The 15,829-nt window shown below is 40.8% G+C and overlaps 1 protein-coding gene across 1 annotated transcript in view; it reads right to left on the bottom strand.

Moving 5' to 3' along the window:
• Nucleotides 1-2,569: 2,569 nt before the first annotated feature.
• The window catches only part of LARS (leucyl-tRNA synthetase), a 49,777-nt gene continuing 36,517 nt past the window's right edge, over nt 2,570-15,829 (bottom strand). The window contains exons 26-32 of the mRNA XM_026659463.1: nt 13,980-14,120; nt 13,770-13,880; nt 12,224-12,334; nt 9,106-9,210; nt 8,108-8,203; nt 6,493-6,625; nt 2,570-2,943 (exon numbers count right to left, since the gene is read on the bottom strand). Coding sequence (XP_026515248.1) covers nt 2,738-2,943; nt 6,493-6,625; nt 8,108-8,203; nt 9,106-9,210; nt 12,224-12,334; nt 13,770-13,880; nt 13,980-14,120 — 903 coding nt within the window. The 3' untranslated portion in view covers nt 2,570-2,737. The remainder of the gene's footprint in view (nt 2,944-6,492; nt 6,626-8,107; nt 8,204-9,105; nt 9,211-12,223; nt 12,335-13,769; nt 13,881-13,979; nt 14,121-15,829) is intronic.

Genomic DNA, 15,829 nt, shown 5'->3' with positions numbered 1-15,829 from the left:
AGGACCAGTGTCTTTCACCCTCAACCCCCTTTTCCACACTGGTTAATAAGTTATTGAAAAAGATGGTGGCTGCCACTCTGCCCAGGATATTGGACAGGAAATAGAAATGGCTTGGATTATTATTTATTTTTAAATACTTCCGATTTTTTCTATGTGAGTTCTTGAAGACCTGTGGCACAGCAGCAGTAAAGCCCATACTTCTGGACATGACAGAGCATGTGAAGAAGAACGGTGCCAAGTACAACCGAGTGAAGTTTCTCAGCCATTTTCTGTTGCAAAAAAATGAAGAACTTGGGTCAACCTTTCATGAATTCCTGAAGATTGTGCCAAACTGATTTGGCCGAAAGAGCCTTTAAACAATTCGGGGGGGGGGGGGGGAGAGGGGAATCAGAACATCTTGTTTAAACCTCTTTGAAACAAAAACAATTTGATTTTTCAATTCAAAATGGGTTGGGTTTTTTAAAGTAAAAAAATGCTCGAAGTTGAAATAAAACATTTTGTTGCGGATCAAACAAAAGATTTCCTTTGACCCAAAACAAAGGTTTTCTTCAACTTTTCAATTCACTGAAAAATTTTCATTTTGGATCAAGCTGAAATGAAAATTTTTCAGAATTGCCAGAGAACCCCAAAAAACACTCAATGATTTGCACAGCTCTAGTTCTGAGCAGGTGACCCTGGCTACCTCCCACTTGGAAACCATCTGATCTTCATACCATGAGGGATTTTCCAGGATAAGATTAACAGAGACTGGGACAGTCTCGCTGACTGAGGTTCTAGAGGATCTTTGCCTGTGACCTTACACGTTGGACTCACTCCCCCCTGCTGACTTGTAAAGAGGGGAGCTATAGAGTTCATCTATGATAGCTGAGATCATTAATTACTCTCTGCTGCTATATCAGCTGGTGATAGATGGAGAGAACAAATGGCACCCGTTCTAAAACAATGGTATTGGCTCCTGGGTTCAATTCAAGGCTTTGCCAGGTGTAGCTGAAATACAGCCTCTTCCTCAAATTCTGCAGTGGTAGCTGACTTCAAGCTAACAATCCCTGCGGGCCAGGCATGCTCAGTGGGTGGCCCTCAGCTATGGAACTTATTTTCCCCCACTGGTGTGAGGGTGGATCTTTAGGGATCAAGACAAGGCCTATTTCTCAAACATTGCTTGGTGGGGCTGTGGAAGGATTAGTGGCAAAGGAATGTTTGTTTATATTGGTGGAGGTTTATTGGTATTTTGCTTTAGTTCTCTCTATAGAGGCAAATAATGTAGGTCTAATTTCATTTGTATATGCACACTGCCATGGTGAGCAGGCACATCATATACATTAAAAATACACATCATAAGATGGGACAATGAAATGGGAGACGAGGAAAAAAACAACATGGCAATATTTACAATCATAATGAGAGTTCTTAGCCTTGGTCTACACTGGGGGAGGGGGGGGAAATCGATCTAAGATACACAACTTCAGCTACGAGAATAGCGTAGCTGAAGTCGACGTATCTTGGATCGACTTACCTCACGTCCTCACAGTGCGGGGTCGACTGCCGCCGCTCCCCTGTTGACTCTGCTTCCGCCTCTCGGCAGTGGTGGAGTTCCGGAGTCGACGGCACAGCGATCAGGGATCGATTTATCGCGTCTACACTAGATCTGATAAATCAATCCCCGATAGATCGATCACTACCTGCCAATCCGGCAGGTAGTGAAGACCTGCCCTTAGACTAATACACTATTCCCTTTATTTTCACCCCCATTATAAATTTGATCTTCCCTTGGTAACATGCTAAGCGAAGTGCGGTATCAGAAGTTGTGAAACTCAGTCAAAGACTGATTGTACAGAACAAACTATCCCAGTTCTGCCTGCCACCAGTGACCTTTATTTAAATATAAATCTGCATAGGCAAATTTTGTATGTGTAAGATTTCTGAAGCAGTGTGTGTTGATCGTCAAGTCAAATATAGACACTTCTTTCTAGATGAGCTGAACATACTTTATAGTACTGTTGGTGCCTTATGTTAGAACAGCTCATTTTTAAAAAACAATTTGGTAGTCCTGGAATACCAAAAGCCAGGATAGTTCAAACTGAAACTGTTTAGGAAAAGGACACTTCATCTCTCCACTTAAAAACAGTTCTACAAACAATTTTAAGAACAGAGTAAAGTGGAAGGCCTCAACTAACAGCACCTTGCTTGAGGTACATCTCAATTCTTAGTATCAATGCTTCACTGAGGAAACTTCCATGTATGCTTTCATTGAGAGGTCCTCACTACGCAATTCCTTCTGAGCTACAGGTCCATATAAAAATCCATTGCATTATGCTTAAAGCCTGACCACAATCTTTGAAAGAGTCATCAGACAATGTAAGTAAATGCAATTTTTCCGCTTTCTATTATTTTTATCAATCTATCCATGAGAGAGCTGATCACCTTCTATGTACAGAAATCAGTATCTAGCTGACAAGAATAATACCACGTAAAGCTTTGTTTAATACCAAAAAGCTAAGCAGCTCTTGAAAAAGGTGAATTTGCTGTCTCAGCATTCGGGGAAATTATTTCTTTCAAGAAGAGCCAAGGGGAAGGAGGAAAATGTTTATTATACCCATGTTTAAAAGATTTTGGGGACGTGCAACACATTTCTTTTAAGAAATGACAGTTATCTTGGTCCATTACAGATGTTTTCAAAGCCATTCTGGAGTTTTAAAATATAATATTAACCCTGGATCAAGCTGGTGTAGTCCACAAATTAATGAATTAGATAGACAATTGTGTCGCCGATATCCGCTGTCAGCCCGTTCTCGGTTATGCGAACCCGTTTCTCAGCCAGGTCAAGGTGGAAGACAGCTTGCTCTAAAATGGGCGTTTTCTCTGCATCTTCTTTTCCAAGCACAGGAACACGACGGGGGCCCAGCACAGGATCATCAAATCGCATTAGTTTTACTTTAGAGAGCTCTACAAAAGAATTAACAATTCTCAGGTCACAGGAGTCTATACCCAGATTTGGGTTTCACCCAAACTAACCAGAATGGAGGTCTTTAATTAATAATGGGCCCTTCTAAGGCACCTTACTTCAAAGAAATGCACAACGCTTTATAAACACCAATTAAGCCTCAAGCCATATGCGATATGTATTATGACCATTTTACCAATGGGCACAGAGGTTATACAATTTGGTTACAAAGCAAGTTGCTAGCAGAATTGGGAACAGAACCTAGCAGTCCCGATTCCTAAAGCTCAGCACTGAATGACACTAGCTGCTTTTTCAGCAGCTATTACGGACCACAAACAACAAATTCACATCTCAAGAGCTTTACTAACAAGCCCAGAAACTAATTGTCGAATAAAGCTCTCTCTCACTAGTAGCCTTCATCGGATAGAAACTCCTCAGGTACTTGCTTAACAGTGATATCTCCTAGAAGCAACAAAGATCTGGAAGAATCATTGATTTATTCTCTCTATTGTTTTCATTCATTTCAAACTGCTAGTCTGCAGAACTCTAGTTCAGTGGTTCTCAAACTAGGGCAGCCGCTTGTTCAGGGAAAGCCCAGGCGGGCCAGGCCAGTTTGTTTACCTGCTGTGTTCACAGGTTCAGCTGATCATGGCTCCCACTGGCTGCAGTTCGCCGCTCCAGGCCAATGGGGGCTGTAGGAAGGGCGGCCAGCACGGCCCTCGGCCCGTGCCGCTTCCTGCAGCCCCCATTGGCCTGGAGCTGTGAACCGCGGCCAGTGGAAGCCGCGATCGGCCAAACCTGCGGACGTGGCAGGTAAGCAAACCGGCCCGGCCCTCCGGGGGCTTTTCCTGAACAAGCGGCGGACCAGCTTTGAGAACCACTGCTCTAGTTAACGGTGTGTATGAGTCCAAAATGTATTTTCCTTTCTGTTTGTGCTTTGCCATGCACATTACCATGTACTCCTTCCTTGGAGCATTTTTTTTAAAGTACTGTTTCCCTATGCATCACTATAAAATTGTCTCTTTGTTCTTGAGATAAGCATTACTACAAATGAAAGCTGTTCAATCACGTGGAAACAAAAGCAGCCTTGGTGTTACAAGCCTGTAGACCAAGTCCAGTTTTCATTTCATATCTGGTTGCCAGTCTGCACTGCTTGAGGTTCCCTTGTCTGGCTCTGGAATTAGCGAAGTCTCCAGGCAAAGAAAAGCTGCTGTCCCTTTAAGAAAACTGTTACCTTTCAACATACTAGCCTGAAATGTAACATTTTTCCAACAATGTGTTTGATGGCCACAGTATTCTCCAGTAAGGCATTCTTTAGCAAGTGATTAAGGAGAAACTAGGAATTGCTAAACAAATCAATTTATCAATGTAAGCTGGAGAAAAATACTTGTTTTAACTGAAAATGAAAAGGATAATGTAACCGCTAAAAAAATGCTGTCCAAATGACCTCTGAAATTATGCTACTTACAAAGCACTTTCTATTGTTAAGGCACTATAAAAATATTAATCAAATCAACCCTTACAGCACCAGTAGGAAACAGCTATTATCCCCATTGTACAGCTAGCCTCTCTGTACCTCAAATGTGCTAAGGAATTTGCTCAGGACCATACAGTAAGTCAATGGCAGAGTCGGCAGGAGAACACAGGGTTTCCTTTCCTCCATTTTATTTATGCATGCGGCCCCTCTGGCACTTACAATGAGGGGATGCTATATTGCAACATAAGGCAGGAGTCAAACAACAGGACACAAGGCTATAATGTCTGGAAAGCAAAGAAGCAAGAACAGACACTGAATCACATGAATATCAGCAGCAACCTTGGAAGTCTCCAAGAGAAAGTTTGTGGAGGTTACTTTGGAGATAATTTCTCTAAATAGGAAACCACACAAGCATAGCACAATGGGAATTCGAGATGGGCACATTCATATTTGCATAGAGTCCATGGGTTTTTTTGGTTTTGTTTCACACACGTTAACTTTACCATGACCCAATTTTTCATTGTTGAAAACCACCCTGAGCTGCTACAGGAGGTTGCAGCACCTGCATATAACCTCTTGATGTTTATGTGACACAACTACCTCTTCAGCTGTTCTAAGGGGGGTGGAACAGAATTTATAGCAGTTTACCTGCAGACTCTGGCTCCTAGGTGACAAAACGCATTTGTCTTAATGCCTTCACACTGCAGCTCATTACTGCCAATGAACTTTAAGTGCTTTCAGAAAGATTCTGCTGGTACTTATCCCCTATTTCTTTTAACACTAGAGAGTCTGAAATTTAAAACTTTAAAATAAGGCATTCAGTGTATTAAGAAATGGGAGGGAATGGATCGCTCAGGGGACTCAAAATGGAATATTGAGCCTTTCACATTTAGGTCACTGGTTCCAATTTAGCAGAGGTCAATAGCGACTGATAGACCACTGGGCAATTTTTCAGTGGTCCCTATTTGAAATGAACTAACGGCTTCTGTCTAGGTTCTTAAAGGACAAGTGTTCACATTATAAATCATGCTATTGTAGTTGGCACTGTTTGGCCTTCATGTCAACTGTCTTAACAGAGTGCCTTAAGGAGGAGATGTACTGTGACAAAGAGCTCCCCCCCACAGATTATATCTGTAGATTGGGTATTGGTAAGGATATGGGGTGTAGAGAAGCTTCGCAGGATAAAGAAAAGCTTTGAAATGTCCATCTGGCACCTTCTCCGCAATGAATTCATTTTAAATGTCTAAACAGAAAATAAATTGCAATCCGGCAATTCTCTTCAGAGGGCTCTAACCTAAGAGGCCCTCACCCTCCTGGAAGAAGCTCCATATAGCAGACTATTGGACCATTAAACCCCCCTTTGGGAATCCCTGGCACAAGAACACATCCACTGTGCAAATCAGTGATAGAGAGTAAGTGGCTCTTTTGCTGGAGAATAAAGGACTAACCAAGGGCTGGTCTACACTGGGGGGGGACGATGTAAGATACGCAACTTCAGCTACGTGAATAGCGTAGCTGAAGTCGACATATCTTATTTCGACTTACCTCCCGTCCTCACGGCGCGGGATCGACGGCTGCGGCTCCCCCGTCGACTCCGCTACCGCCGCTCGCCCTGGTGGAGTTCTGGAGTCAACGGGAGCGCGTTCGGGGATCGATCTATCGCGTCTAGACAAGACGCGATAGATCGATCCCCGATAGATCGATCGCTACCCGCCAATCCAGCGGGTAGTCTGGACATACCCCAAGGAGGGAAGACCGTGCATATTAAGGGTTCATATCAGAGGCACACTCATTTGCTTGTCAATAATGCCTCAGCTTCTGTAATTTTACACCTCAAAAGGAGTGTGCACCATGCTTTATCCCGTATTCACATTCACTGAGCACAGAGCTCTTTGCTTCTTACTAAGCAATTATTAAAACAGGCCAAATTTCAGGAAGAGATTCCTGTTGATAATGAAGACCTGCCAAGCTGCCTCCTGTTTCCCAATGTCTCCTGGGAATTCGAGAAACTGCACAATTGTTCAGAGACTGCCTGGTTGAAATGTGATATCTGTACTTCCAAACCAATGTTTACCTTTGATTCCTCTGTCCACCTTCATTAAACGCCTGATTATTGCATCTCTACCATCTCCTTGCCTGACCTCGATTTTTGTAGAGAAGTGGCCATTAGATGGTTGGGGGTTCACCAAAAATAGAGATATGCTGGGCTGTAAGAAATTAAGAATAAACAATTTTTTTAAAAATCATGCTTTTTGTGGGTAGAATCGCACAGGAAGCATGCAACCAGCAAGGGAACAAAGAGAAATGTCTGGCATCCAACTGCATTCTAGGTGGACAAGAAAACCTTTTATTCAGAAATATTTAATACCAGTGGATGGATACAAGCACCATCACAGACCTAAAAAAATAAGCTACAGCATATGTATAACAATGCTTACTGTTTCTTTAAATACACTCAAGTGTTTTGCTTTTAAGATATCCAAATAGCCATATTAAATTATTATAACTAGCTGAAGGATTGGTACAAGGTAGCATTACGGTGAACTTTACTGAGCTCCACGCCTTATTACTCACTCTACCTCTCAAAGATTTCACTACAGAGAGGTGTAATGAGGTCTCAATTTACAGGCCTTTGTTAAGTTTTCACAAAATGCAATGCAATACAGTAGTACATTATTGCAGTTATCATAATCAAAATCACAGCACATTTTGGGATGCATCAAATCAAGAATAGCACTTTCCATGTGGGAGCTCAAATTCCTTTTTAGACCCTGAGATTTGCAATACCCTCAATAGATAGGGTGAGTAATAGCTCCATTTTTCAGAGAGAGAGAGAGAGAGAGAGAGAGAGAGAGAGAGAGAGAGAGGTGAAGCAAGACTTGCCCAAGCCCAAACAGGATTTTCATGACAGAGCCAGGAATAGAACCCAGGGCTCTGTACTCCCAAGTCTTGACCCTGTGCTTTAGCCACAAGATTATCCACCCCTCTCTAGCAAGCGTTATTCTTGTGCACTTGTGTGCGAGTGAGAGGGGGGGGGGGGGGGGGGGGAGGGGAGGTTTCCTCCAAATTCAGTCACCTGTGATGAGTCTCCCAGTTAGTGTAAGTTAGAGAGGTTCTACTGAAAGTCAACCTAAGACACAATCACAGTCATGTTAAATTCTACATCTAAAGAACAAAACAAGCATCACTTCTTTAAGTTAATTCAGTACTTGTGAAAGGTGTTGGATCGACAACAGGAGAGTTCTTCTACGGATCACACAACTTGAAACCCCATCATTACCCTGTCAATGTGCTTCGGCCCTTAACCAGAGGGCCCACTTATAGACATGAAAAGGTAGTTTAGTCTCCACACACATCCAGTCTGTGGCTTTTTTCGGCAGAAACGCCGATCAAGGTGCAAGTAGGGGGATGGATATTTATGCTGTGCAATCATATCCACTGGGAACTGGACTGAGAACAAACTCGTATATCACAGGCTCCTGGATAGCAAGATAACAACAAGTTAGTCATTACCAATTTTAGCTTAACATGAACCAGCATGTCCTGTCACAAAGTGCCCTGAGCCATCTAGCCCTCCAGTGCATATATTTTTTGATGGGAACACATCCTCAAATTGAAAGTCATTTTATTTTTTAAATCAGTTAATGATGTACCCTGTATTTCCAATGCCTCTGGATTTCTGAACTTACTTCCATTCTGAACACAGAAAAAGGTTTTCCAGGACAGCAATCTTCTTTTATTTTATCGTCTGCTTCAGAAGCAAATTTCACTTCGATATGATCCAGCTTTGGTGCATTGGGAAAGAAGAAATAAAAGTACTATCATCCCCTCTGAATTAATGAGAGATACCAGGCCACTGAAGTGGATTTGTTTCTACAGTACAGAGGAAGGCAATCCCCATTGATAAAAGGCAAAACGAAGAACAACAGGAACAGCAAACTTAAAAGTTGATAGCATACTATTGCCAGCATGGTGATCTTGCTCAGAGGATTGAATTCAAAATGTAGCTAAGATCACCGACTTCATAGATTATAGAATATAAAGTGAGGTATTCAATTGCTTTAAATCTAAATATCATGAGATTAGAAATCCTGAAATAAGTTATTTTCTGCAACTGTGCCTAGGCTTTCCCCTTCAATTTCCCAAATTGGCATCTGCATGCACTGTAAAAGCAGCATGCACCATATTCTAGCTCTAAATGCCCTGGCATGGAGATTGAGGAGATGACATATAGTTGCCATGGCAAGATCAAAAGCTATAACAGCATAAGAATTCTGACTATGCTCACTGGCATTCCTTGGAACAGCCCTCTATGGCTCTGGCCATGGAAGAGGCTGATTATCTGTAATTTTTGAGTAAGCCAGAATATTGTCTGACGTTTTCCACTGTTCACCGGCGAAGAGCCTTTTCCCACTGACTTTCTGTCAGACACAATTCCAGAGAGAACTGGCTCTTCAGAGCTGGGTTACCACTGCGGTCATCACTGTACAAACGAAGAGAATCTCTCAATAAGAGCAAACTCTGCTTTTTGTATTAGTGTGCGTGTCAGTGTTGATAAAAACATTAAACATTCATGGTCATCCCAAGTCAGAAATGAATTTAGATAGGCTTAAAATCTCAGCAAGTGTTGGGCCTCCAGCTACTCCAATAAAGGTCAAATAAAATATGCCCCCAAATGAATACAAACCTCCAGGGAATTTGTCAAATAGACTATATTCTCCAGGAGCACGGCCCGTTCATCAAATTCCAGCTCCAGATCAAGAACACGTGGACCCTTCTTTTCCAGATTTTCCTGTCATGTCAAAAGAAGGGAAATTTGGATTAAAACTCTCCCAGGTTGTAAATGAAGAGAAAACTGGGAAGCTACACCCTCTAGCTGCATCAGTCTTGAGTAGACCAGGCTATTCGCTGTTAGAGCTCTTTGCTGGCAACCATTTCACCACGCACTATAGTACAGTAGTTATAACTGACAGTGAAATGGCTGTTTCTACAGCGAGATACTGACACTGATGGAAGGGGAAGCGAACCTCAGCTCCAGTATTTGTACAGCTGAATGTTCTTTTAAAAGCAAGAATGCGTTTTAACATAGAATTTGAAAAGTATATAGAAACAGCTGTGAACATTTCACTCTCTCTTTAAATGTGCAAACTGTAGGACACTCTCAGTAAGCTGCCATTTTTCTGCTGCTTCACAGTAGGAAGTCCAGTCTGATGACCTAGTTTGAGACAGGCAGGCAGAAATTGGACATATCCAAAGTAATTGTACATTAAGTTCTTCATAGAAAAAAAAAGTACTTTGTATATTAAAACACAGTTACTCAAAATTCCAACATCTAATTTAATACACACAATGGGTGAAATCGGGGCCACAGAGAAATCAATGGGATTTTTTTCCATTGACTTCAAAAGGGGCCAGCATGTCATCTCCTATGTATGAAATCTCTAATGAGAACAAAACAGAACTTCCTTTTCAAAGCTAAGGCTCCAGCCCCTCTCTTTCTTTCACAAACTGAGCACTGTTCCCTTAATGTCTAATGACGTCAAATTTCAGGTGGTCGTGGCTTTCTGCTTCATTGAGAATTTGTTTTTATACATGGTTTTTTAATATCCAAGAATCAGTAATTTGCTTCAGTTTGTAAATTAGAAAATCTTTCTTTAATGGAAAGAACAACATAAAGAAATATCTTTTGTACAATGAAGTTGCTGAATAATCTATTTCTGAGCATAGCATGTTGGCCCAGTGGCTCTCAACCTTTCCAGACTACTGTATCCCATTCAGGAATCTGATTTGTCTTGCGTACCCCCAAATTTCACCTCACTTAAAAACTACTTGCTTACCAAATCAAACATAAAAATACAAAAGTGTCACTCCACACTACTACCGAAAAAATTGCTTACTTTCTAATTTTTGCCATATAATTATCAAATAAATCAACTGGAATATAAATATTGTACTTACATTTCAGTGTATAGTTAGCATATAGAGCAGCATAAACAAGTCATTGTCAGTATGAAATTTTAGTTTGTACTGACTTCACTAGTGCTTTTTATGTAGCCTGTTGTAAAACTAGGCAAATATCTAGATGAGTTGATATACCCCCTAGAAGACATCTGTGTACGTGTACCGCTGGTTGAGAACCACTGGCCTAGGAAATTAAAAATCTGGGCTGGATGTTTCTAGGTCTCGTTATGTAACTGCTATCTATTGTTGCTTCAAAACATACATGCTGAGCCTGTCTGATAAGCCTTATGCGTAGGGAGGTGAAGTGGTAAGCATGACCAAAGCTCATGATGAAGGCAAGCCATCTAGTTTGTGCCAGCCTCCTCGCATCAGATAGGATCTTTAAATATAGGCTTGTTTCAGTATAGGAGACACATTGAACAGTTAACACACTAAACAGCAGAACCTTGTGACTTTTTGGAGCCAAAGCAAGACAGACAACAGCTCCAGCATCTACATCAATGGAGTTCTGCAGCATCAAGAAAGCAGAACATTCCCTAACAAAATCTTCTCCCCTTAATCCCTAAAAGCCATATGGTGTGTTTTATATATGGGATGGAAGAATTAAACTAGTTTAATCTTAAAAGGATGCCATATCCCCTGGCATGTTTTAATGCAGCAGATACTGGCCCAGGAGAATAGTCAGCGGGGAGTGTTATAGCTGGTCTTACCCATTCTATTTCTCTGAACATTGTGTGCTTCAGCAGAAGGGGGTAATTAGATTAGTGCTGGATGCACAGGGAAAGAACGAGCCTGCATTTGTATGGTGCATTAAAACTCACTGCTCTACTAAGTGAAGAACGTTGCTGACATGTGTTTAAAAAAAAAAAAAAAAGTTAACATCTTCTTGTTATTTTAGAAAAAAATGTAACATTTTCACAAGCTCATTACTTAACCCCTTCTATTCACCATCAACATTCCCAATTCAAGCTTTCAAAAATCATGAGTCAGGCCCCCAAAATCAGGACACTGGCTTAAAAATCATGAGATTTTTAAAAATAATAAATGTTGGACTCTATTGATCTTTTGGTTTTTTGAGCATTCCAAGTTCTTGTGTTCGAGCTTTTCTGTGCCACCATGCGGGATAGAAGCTTACTTTTCTGACTCTCATGAACATTACATGACAAGGAGCTGGGGCTTTAAGAAAATCCCTAAGTAACTTGAGACTCATGATACAATTGTGAGAGTTGGTAACACTCCATTACTAATAATCCAGCTCAGCGATCCCCTGATGCACTCTTAAAAACTGAGTGCCCAGTAACTAACTCTAGATTTGTGCCAAACTTCTAAACTATACTAAGAATTCTGCTAAGACAATTATTAATGTCCCCATAACACCACCTTGTTCCAGTTTTCATTCCGAGAACACAAACAAGAGACGATGCATTTGATGTACGCAGGAGGGATACACTTGAAGCAGTGTGGCACAAATCATATAAATTTGTATTAGTTGCAAGCTACCGAGTGTCAACTAGTCCATAGTTCACTTAGGCCAATACATATCGAAGGCACTTACACAGCACCTTTTGTCCAAGAGTCTCAAAATGCTTTATTAACAACCAAAAAAAGCCCCATTTCTTCTTCTTGGGGATATATCATCTGTTTTACAGATAAGAAATTGAACAGAGAGGGATTAAATGATCTGCCCAAGATGGCAGAGTAAGGCAGAGCCAGGAATAGACTAGAGAGTCCCAACACCCAGGCCTATGCTCTAACCATTCAATAACACTGCCTACATTTCAGATAATTCTCTTATTCACGACTGAAAATTTGTCCTTATCTTGGTCCTGTTCTCTGACACCTACCTTAATCAAGGCAACAAAAGGCATAACCCTCTTCATAAATTTCTTCAGCTCCGGCAAGGTGTTCAATTCACCAGCAATTACTTTGTTATCTGGCAACTGTCCTCCATTGATCTACAACATGGAACAACAATCCATTAAAGACTGCACAGCAAATATCAACACACCCCACAGGGATTTACCATTTTCCTCCGCACCTTCTTTCACACTCCCCATATGCCTGTAATGTCCTCCCTCCACCTACAGTGCACACACCTCAAAATCCACCTGCTCCCACAATCCCATGGGGAACGATCTTCCAAGTCCCTTTAAGTAACTTTTAAAAAGTAAACCTAAAAAAAGCTTGAAAAAAAAACATGACTATATGCCACCCAGGTGACCAATTTGCTTATGATGTATATCCCTCACTCTCCTAACTCAGTGTTTCTCCAAGCATCCTGTCTATCCCAGCCACATAGATTTTAAACTATTTGAGACTGGGACTAGGGATATTTTCAGAACACCTTAGTGACTTCAGAGTCTGAGTCCCATTGTCAAATCACTTCGAAAATGAGATTTAAGCACTTTTGAAAACATTACCCAATGTCTTTGTTCACTATGTAAAGCAACACGCATAAACCTATAACATTAAGTATGCCTGGATTTTCGCCACATGTTTTAATCTTGTGTAACAAGACTCTCCTTCAAGCAGACGTGAAGCAGCAGTATCTTAGGTCATTAATTTTTTTAAGGTTCAAATTCCACAATCCAATATTTGCTCTGCAACTTTCACTGGCAGCAGTGACCGTTGCACCTCTGCATCCAATGGCAGACTTCGACCCTGATGTGAAGAAAATGCATACTTCACTCCAATTTGGTTTACCCTCAGAATACCAACATTTGTTCATTTCCAACCATATGTGAAATGTAACCATGGTATTACAGATGAGGGTGGAAAAACACAACTTTACAATCTATCAATTATGATATTGACTTGTCAGGGCTGAGCAGAACAATTGTTCATGCACAATAACAATTACAGGATCAGTTCTAGCTGTTCAGCAATGCAGGGTCTGCTGCTTTTAAGCCAGATTTCCTTACACTGTATTACTTACAAGAGAGAAGAATTGATTGCATTTCAGCAAATTTCCTGCAAAGTTGCTGAATACCATACCCACCAAGTACCAGAACTGATGCTTCTAAACCTCCTTGCATAATAAGGCAGAATTAGTCTGACAATAGGGCAATATTTCCTCAAAAACATTATTGCGGGGGCGGGGGATATTTTACTAATCTATGCATGTGAAAAAGATTAAAAGTAATGGAATGCTGGCCAGTCTTTATTTTAAAAATGTCAAAAGTTATAGGTCATATTGTGGATTCAATCATGTGCCAAAACCCATTTTTACTGAACACTGTAATCCCGTCGAGCTATAAAAGCATAATAAAGCAAGTTAAAACTATTTCTCCTTGCATTCAAATACTTCAGTGCCAAGCTAACTTTTGTTTCATGGACAGAAAAATAGAGAGCATATGAGAACTGCAACAAGTGTCAACAAAAGCAGATCACCTGGTAGTGCTTGCGCAAAACTGATAGGGTGGTATATTGCCAAAGTGGGTAGTTCTTTGCCACGTAGATGGTGCAATGGGATGGCTTCTGGGGCAGCTCCTTACTACCCTTCTAAAGAAAGAAGAGGGAAAATATGTATCATCTCAGAAGAGTCCCTGAATCTGTTAACTTTCACATACATTTTTGGAGAAGGGACTTAGTGTATTTCACCTTTCCTTTCGGGGGTGCCATGTAGTTCTTGAGACGCAGTCGGAGATCATGGGCTGCTTCCATGAGGTATTGAGAAGATCGGATCAATATTTCATCCACTGGGCCTGCTACTGGCCATGAAGCTTTCATGATGGAGTCAGGCTGTCAACAAAGAAAATGACAGACATTGGGATTAATGGACAAGAAATTCTGGTGACTTCTCTATCTATTGTATTTTAATTGGAAACTGAGCAGTCAGGAGATACATGAAGAGTTTAAATTTCGCAGTACACCAACTCACTAACCCTATAATTCAGCTGTGAAGTACAGAAATATACTCCTAATTAGCATGCATTTGTGAAAGTGCATTAATGCCCACACACACATGCTCATGTTTATACCATTACATAATTTTTCATATGCAAACTTGAAATTTACTTCTGTGGTTGTTAAATTACCTACACAAGGGTGGATATTGGCTATATGACTAAGTGAATGAACTCCACATTGTTATTTGGGTTAACTTTAGGTCACCTCATAACAATGAGGCATATGACTACATTAAAATTATGTATGTTAACACAACATCCTTGCAAACATAGCCGCATATACAAGGTTCACATTGTCATACTCTCTTGCTGTATGACATGCATTTACACAATTCCTCTATCTACATATGGAAGACATCCAGGTATTAAGCACAAACCTGATCTAAGACCCACTGAAATCAATACAAGTCTTTCTATTGAGTTCAACAGGCTTTGGATAAAGCCTTCATCTACAGATTATCAACTACAATTACATTTCTCACACCAATATTAATTTTATAACAAATACGGCATTTTACACACACACACACACACCCTCTGTAGCTCATAGGGCTAGCAGGGTGAAAACATGATTCACTGCCTTGCCTTTATTATTCTGCCTTTATTATATTCAGTAGTAATGCAAGGAACCTACAGGCTTGCATTCTGTAAGACATTGTCTTCAGCAGTTAGCACGAGGCTCGAGGCCTATGAACTTTGGCATAGATAAACGGCCCAACAGTAATCCCTATGTTTTGGGGAACTAGAAGTAGAGTGTAAGGGGGGATTTTGTCCATAATGACATCAGCCAACCACAGAAACATGAGCTAGCACCAGGTTTTGGAAAGAACATCCAAACACAAGAGTGCCATGGCAAAGAATTGACATATATGATAATGAGTTGAAAGCATTAATATACTAACCTATAGAAGAAGGATACCTCAACGTTAGTAAGGGGAGGAAATACAAATAAGGAAGAGGGGAGAAACCCCTACTGAATATGCATTAGATATGGTAGCATCAGCATAGCATATTATAAAAGTGGCATCCCAGCTGTGGCCAGGAGAAGAGAGAGAGAGAGAGAGAGAGATGTAGTTCTTGGGAGGTGACAGAATGATGGCCACTGGTGCAGATGAGGAAGGTGATGATTATGAGGAAGATAATGGCTAAGATTTCCGGTTGTTCTGCAAGGAATGGTGTAAGTATGGATGTTCAGGTGTACTTTCTGTATTATCTCTATCTACCTTACTGAGTTAAAGTGTTTGTGACTGTGCTAAATGTATTAATAAACTATTTGTAAATATAGAAGAGTTCCTATAGTCTGAGTTGCAACTGTGTACATCGGGGTTCACAACTATATAGTAATTTTAATAATACTGGGCCTGATCTTGGGACAATAACCTGTCAACCCTCAAAGTGGTAACTGGGAATTCTTATACATAATCTATAGATCAGGCTACATCTTGAACACTCCAGCATCAAATTTCTCACATATTAAGTTCACATAACAAAAGTATCACAAATATACACTTCATATGTACACCTCTACCTCGATATAACGCT

Source organism: Terrapene carolina, unplaced genomic scaffold (assembly GCF_002925995.2).
Source record: "Terrapene carolina triunguis isolate 2854851 unplaced genomic scaffold, T_m_triunguis-2.0 Scaffold629, whole genome shotgun sequence".
NCBI lineage: Eukaryota > Metazoa > Chordata > Testudines > Emydidae > Terrapene > Terrapene triunguis.
Note: the sequence above shows the minus strand (reverse complement) of the source record. Positions and strands in the feature narration are given on the sequence as shown.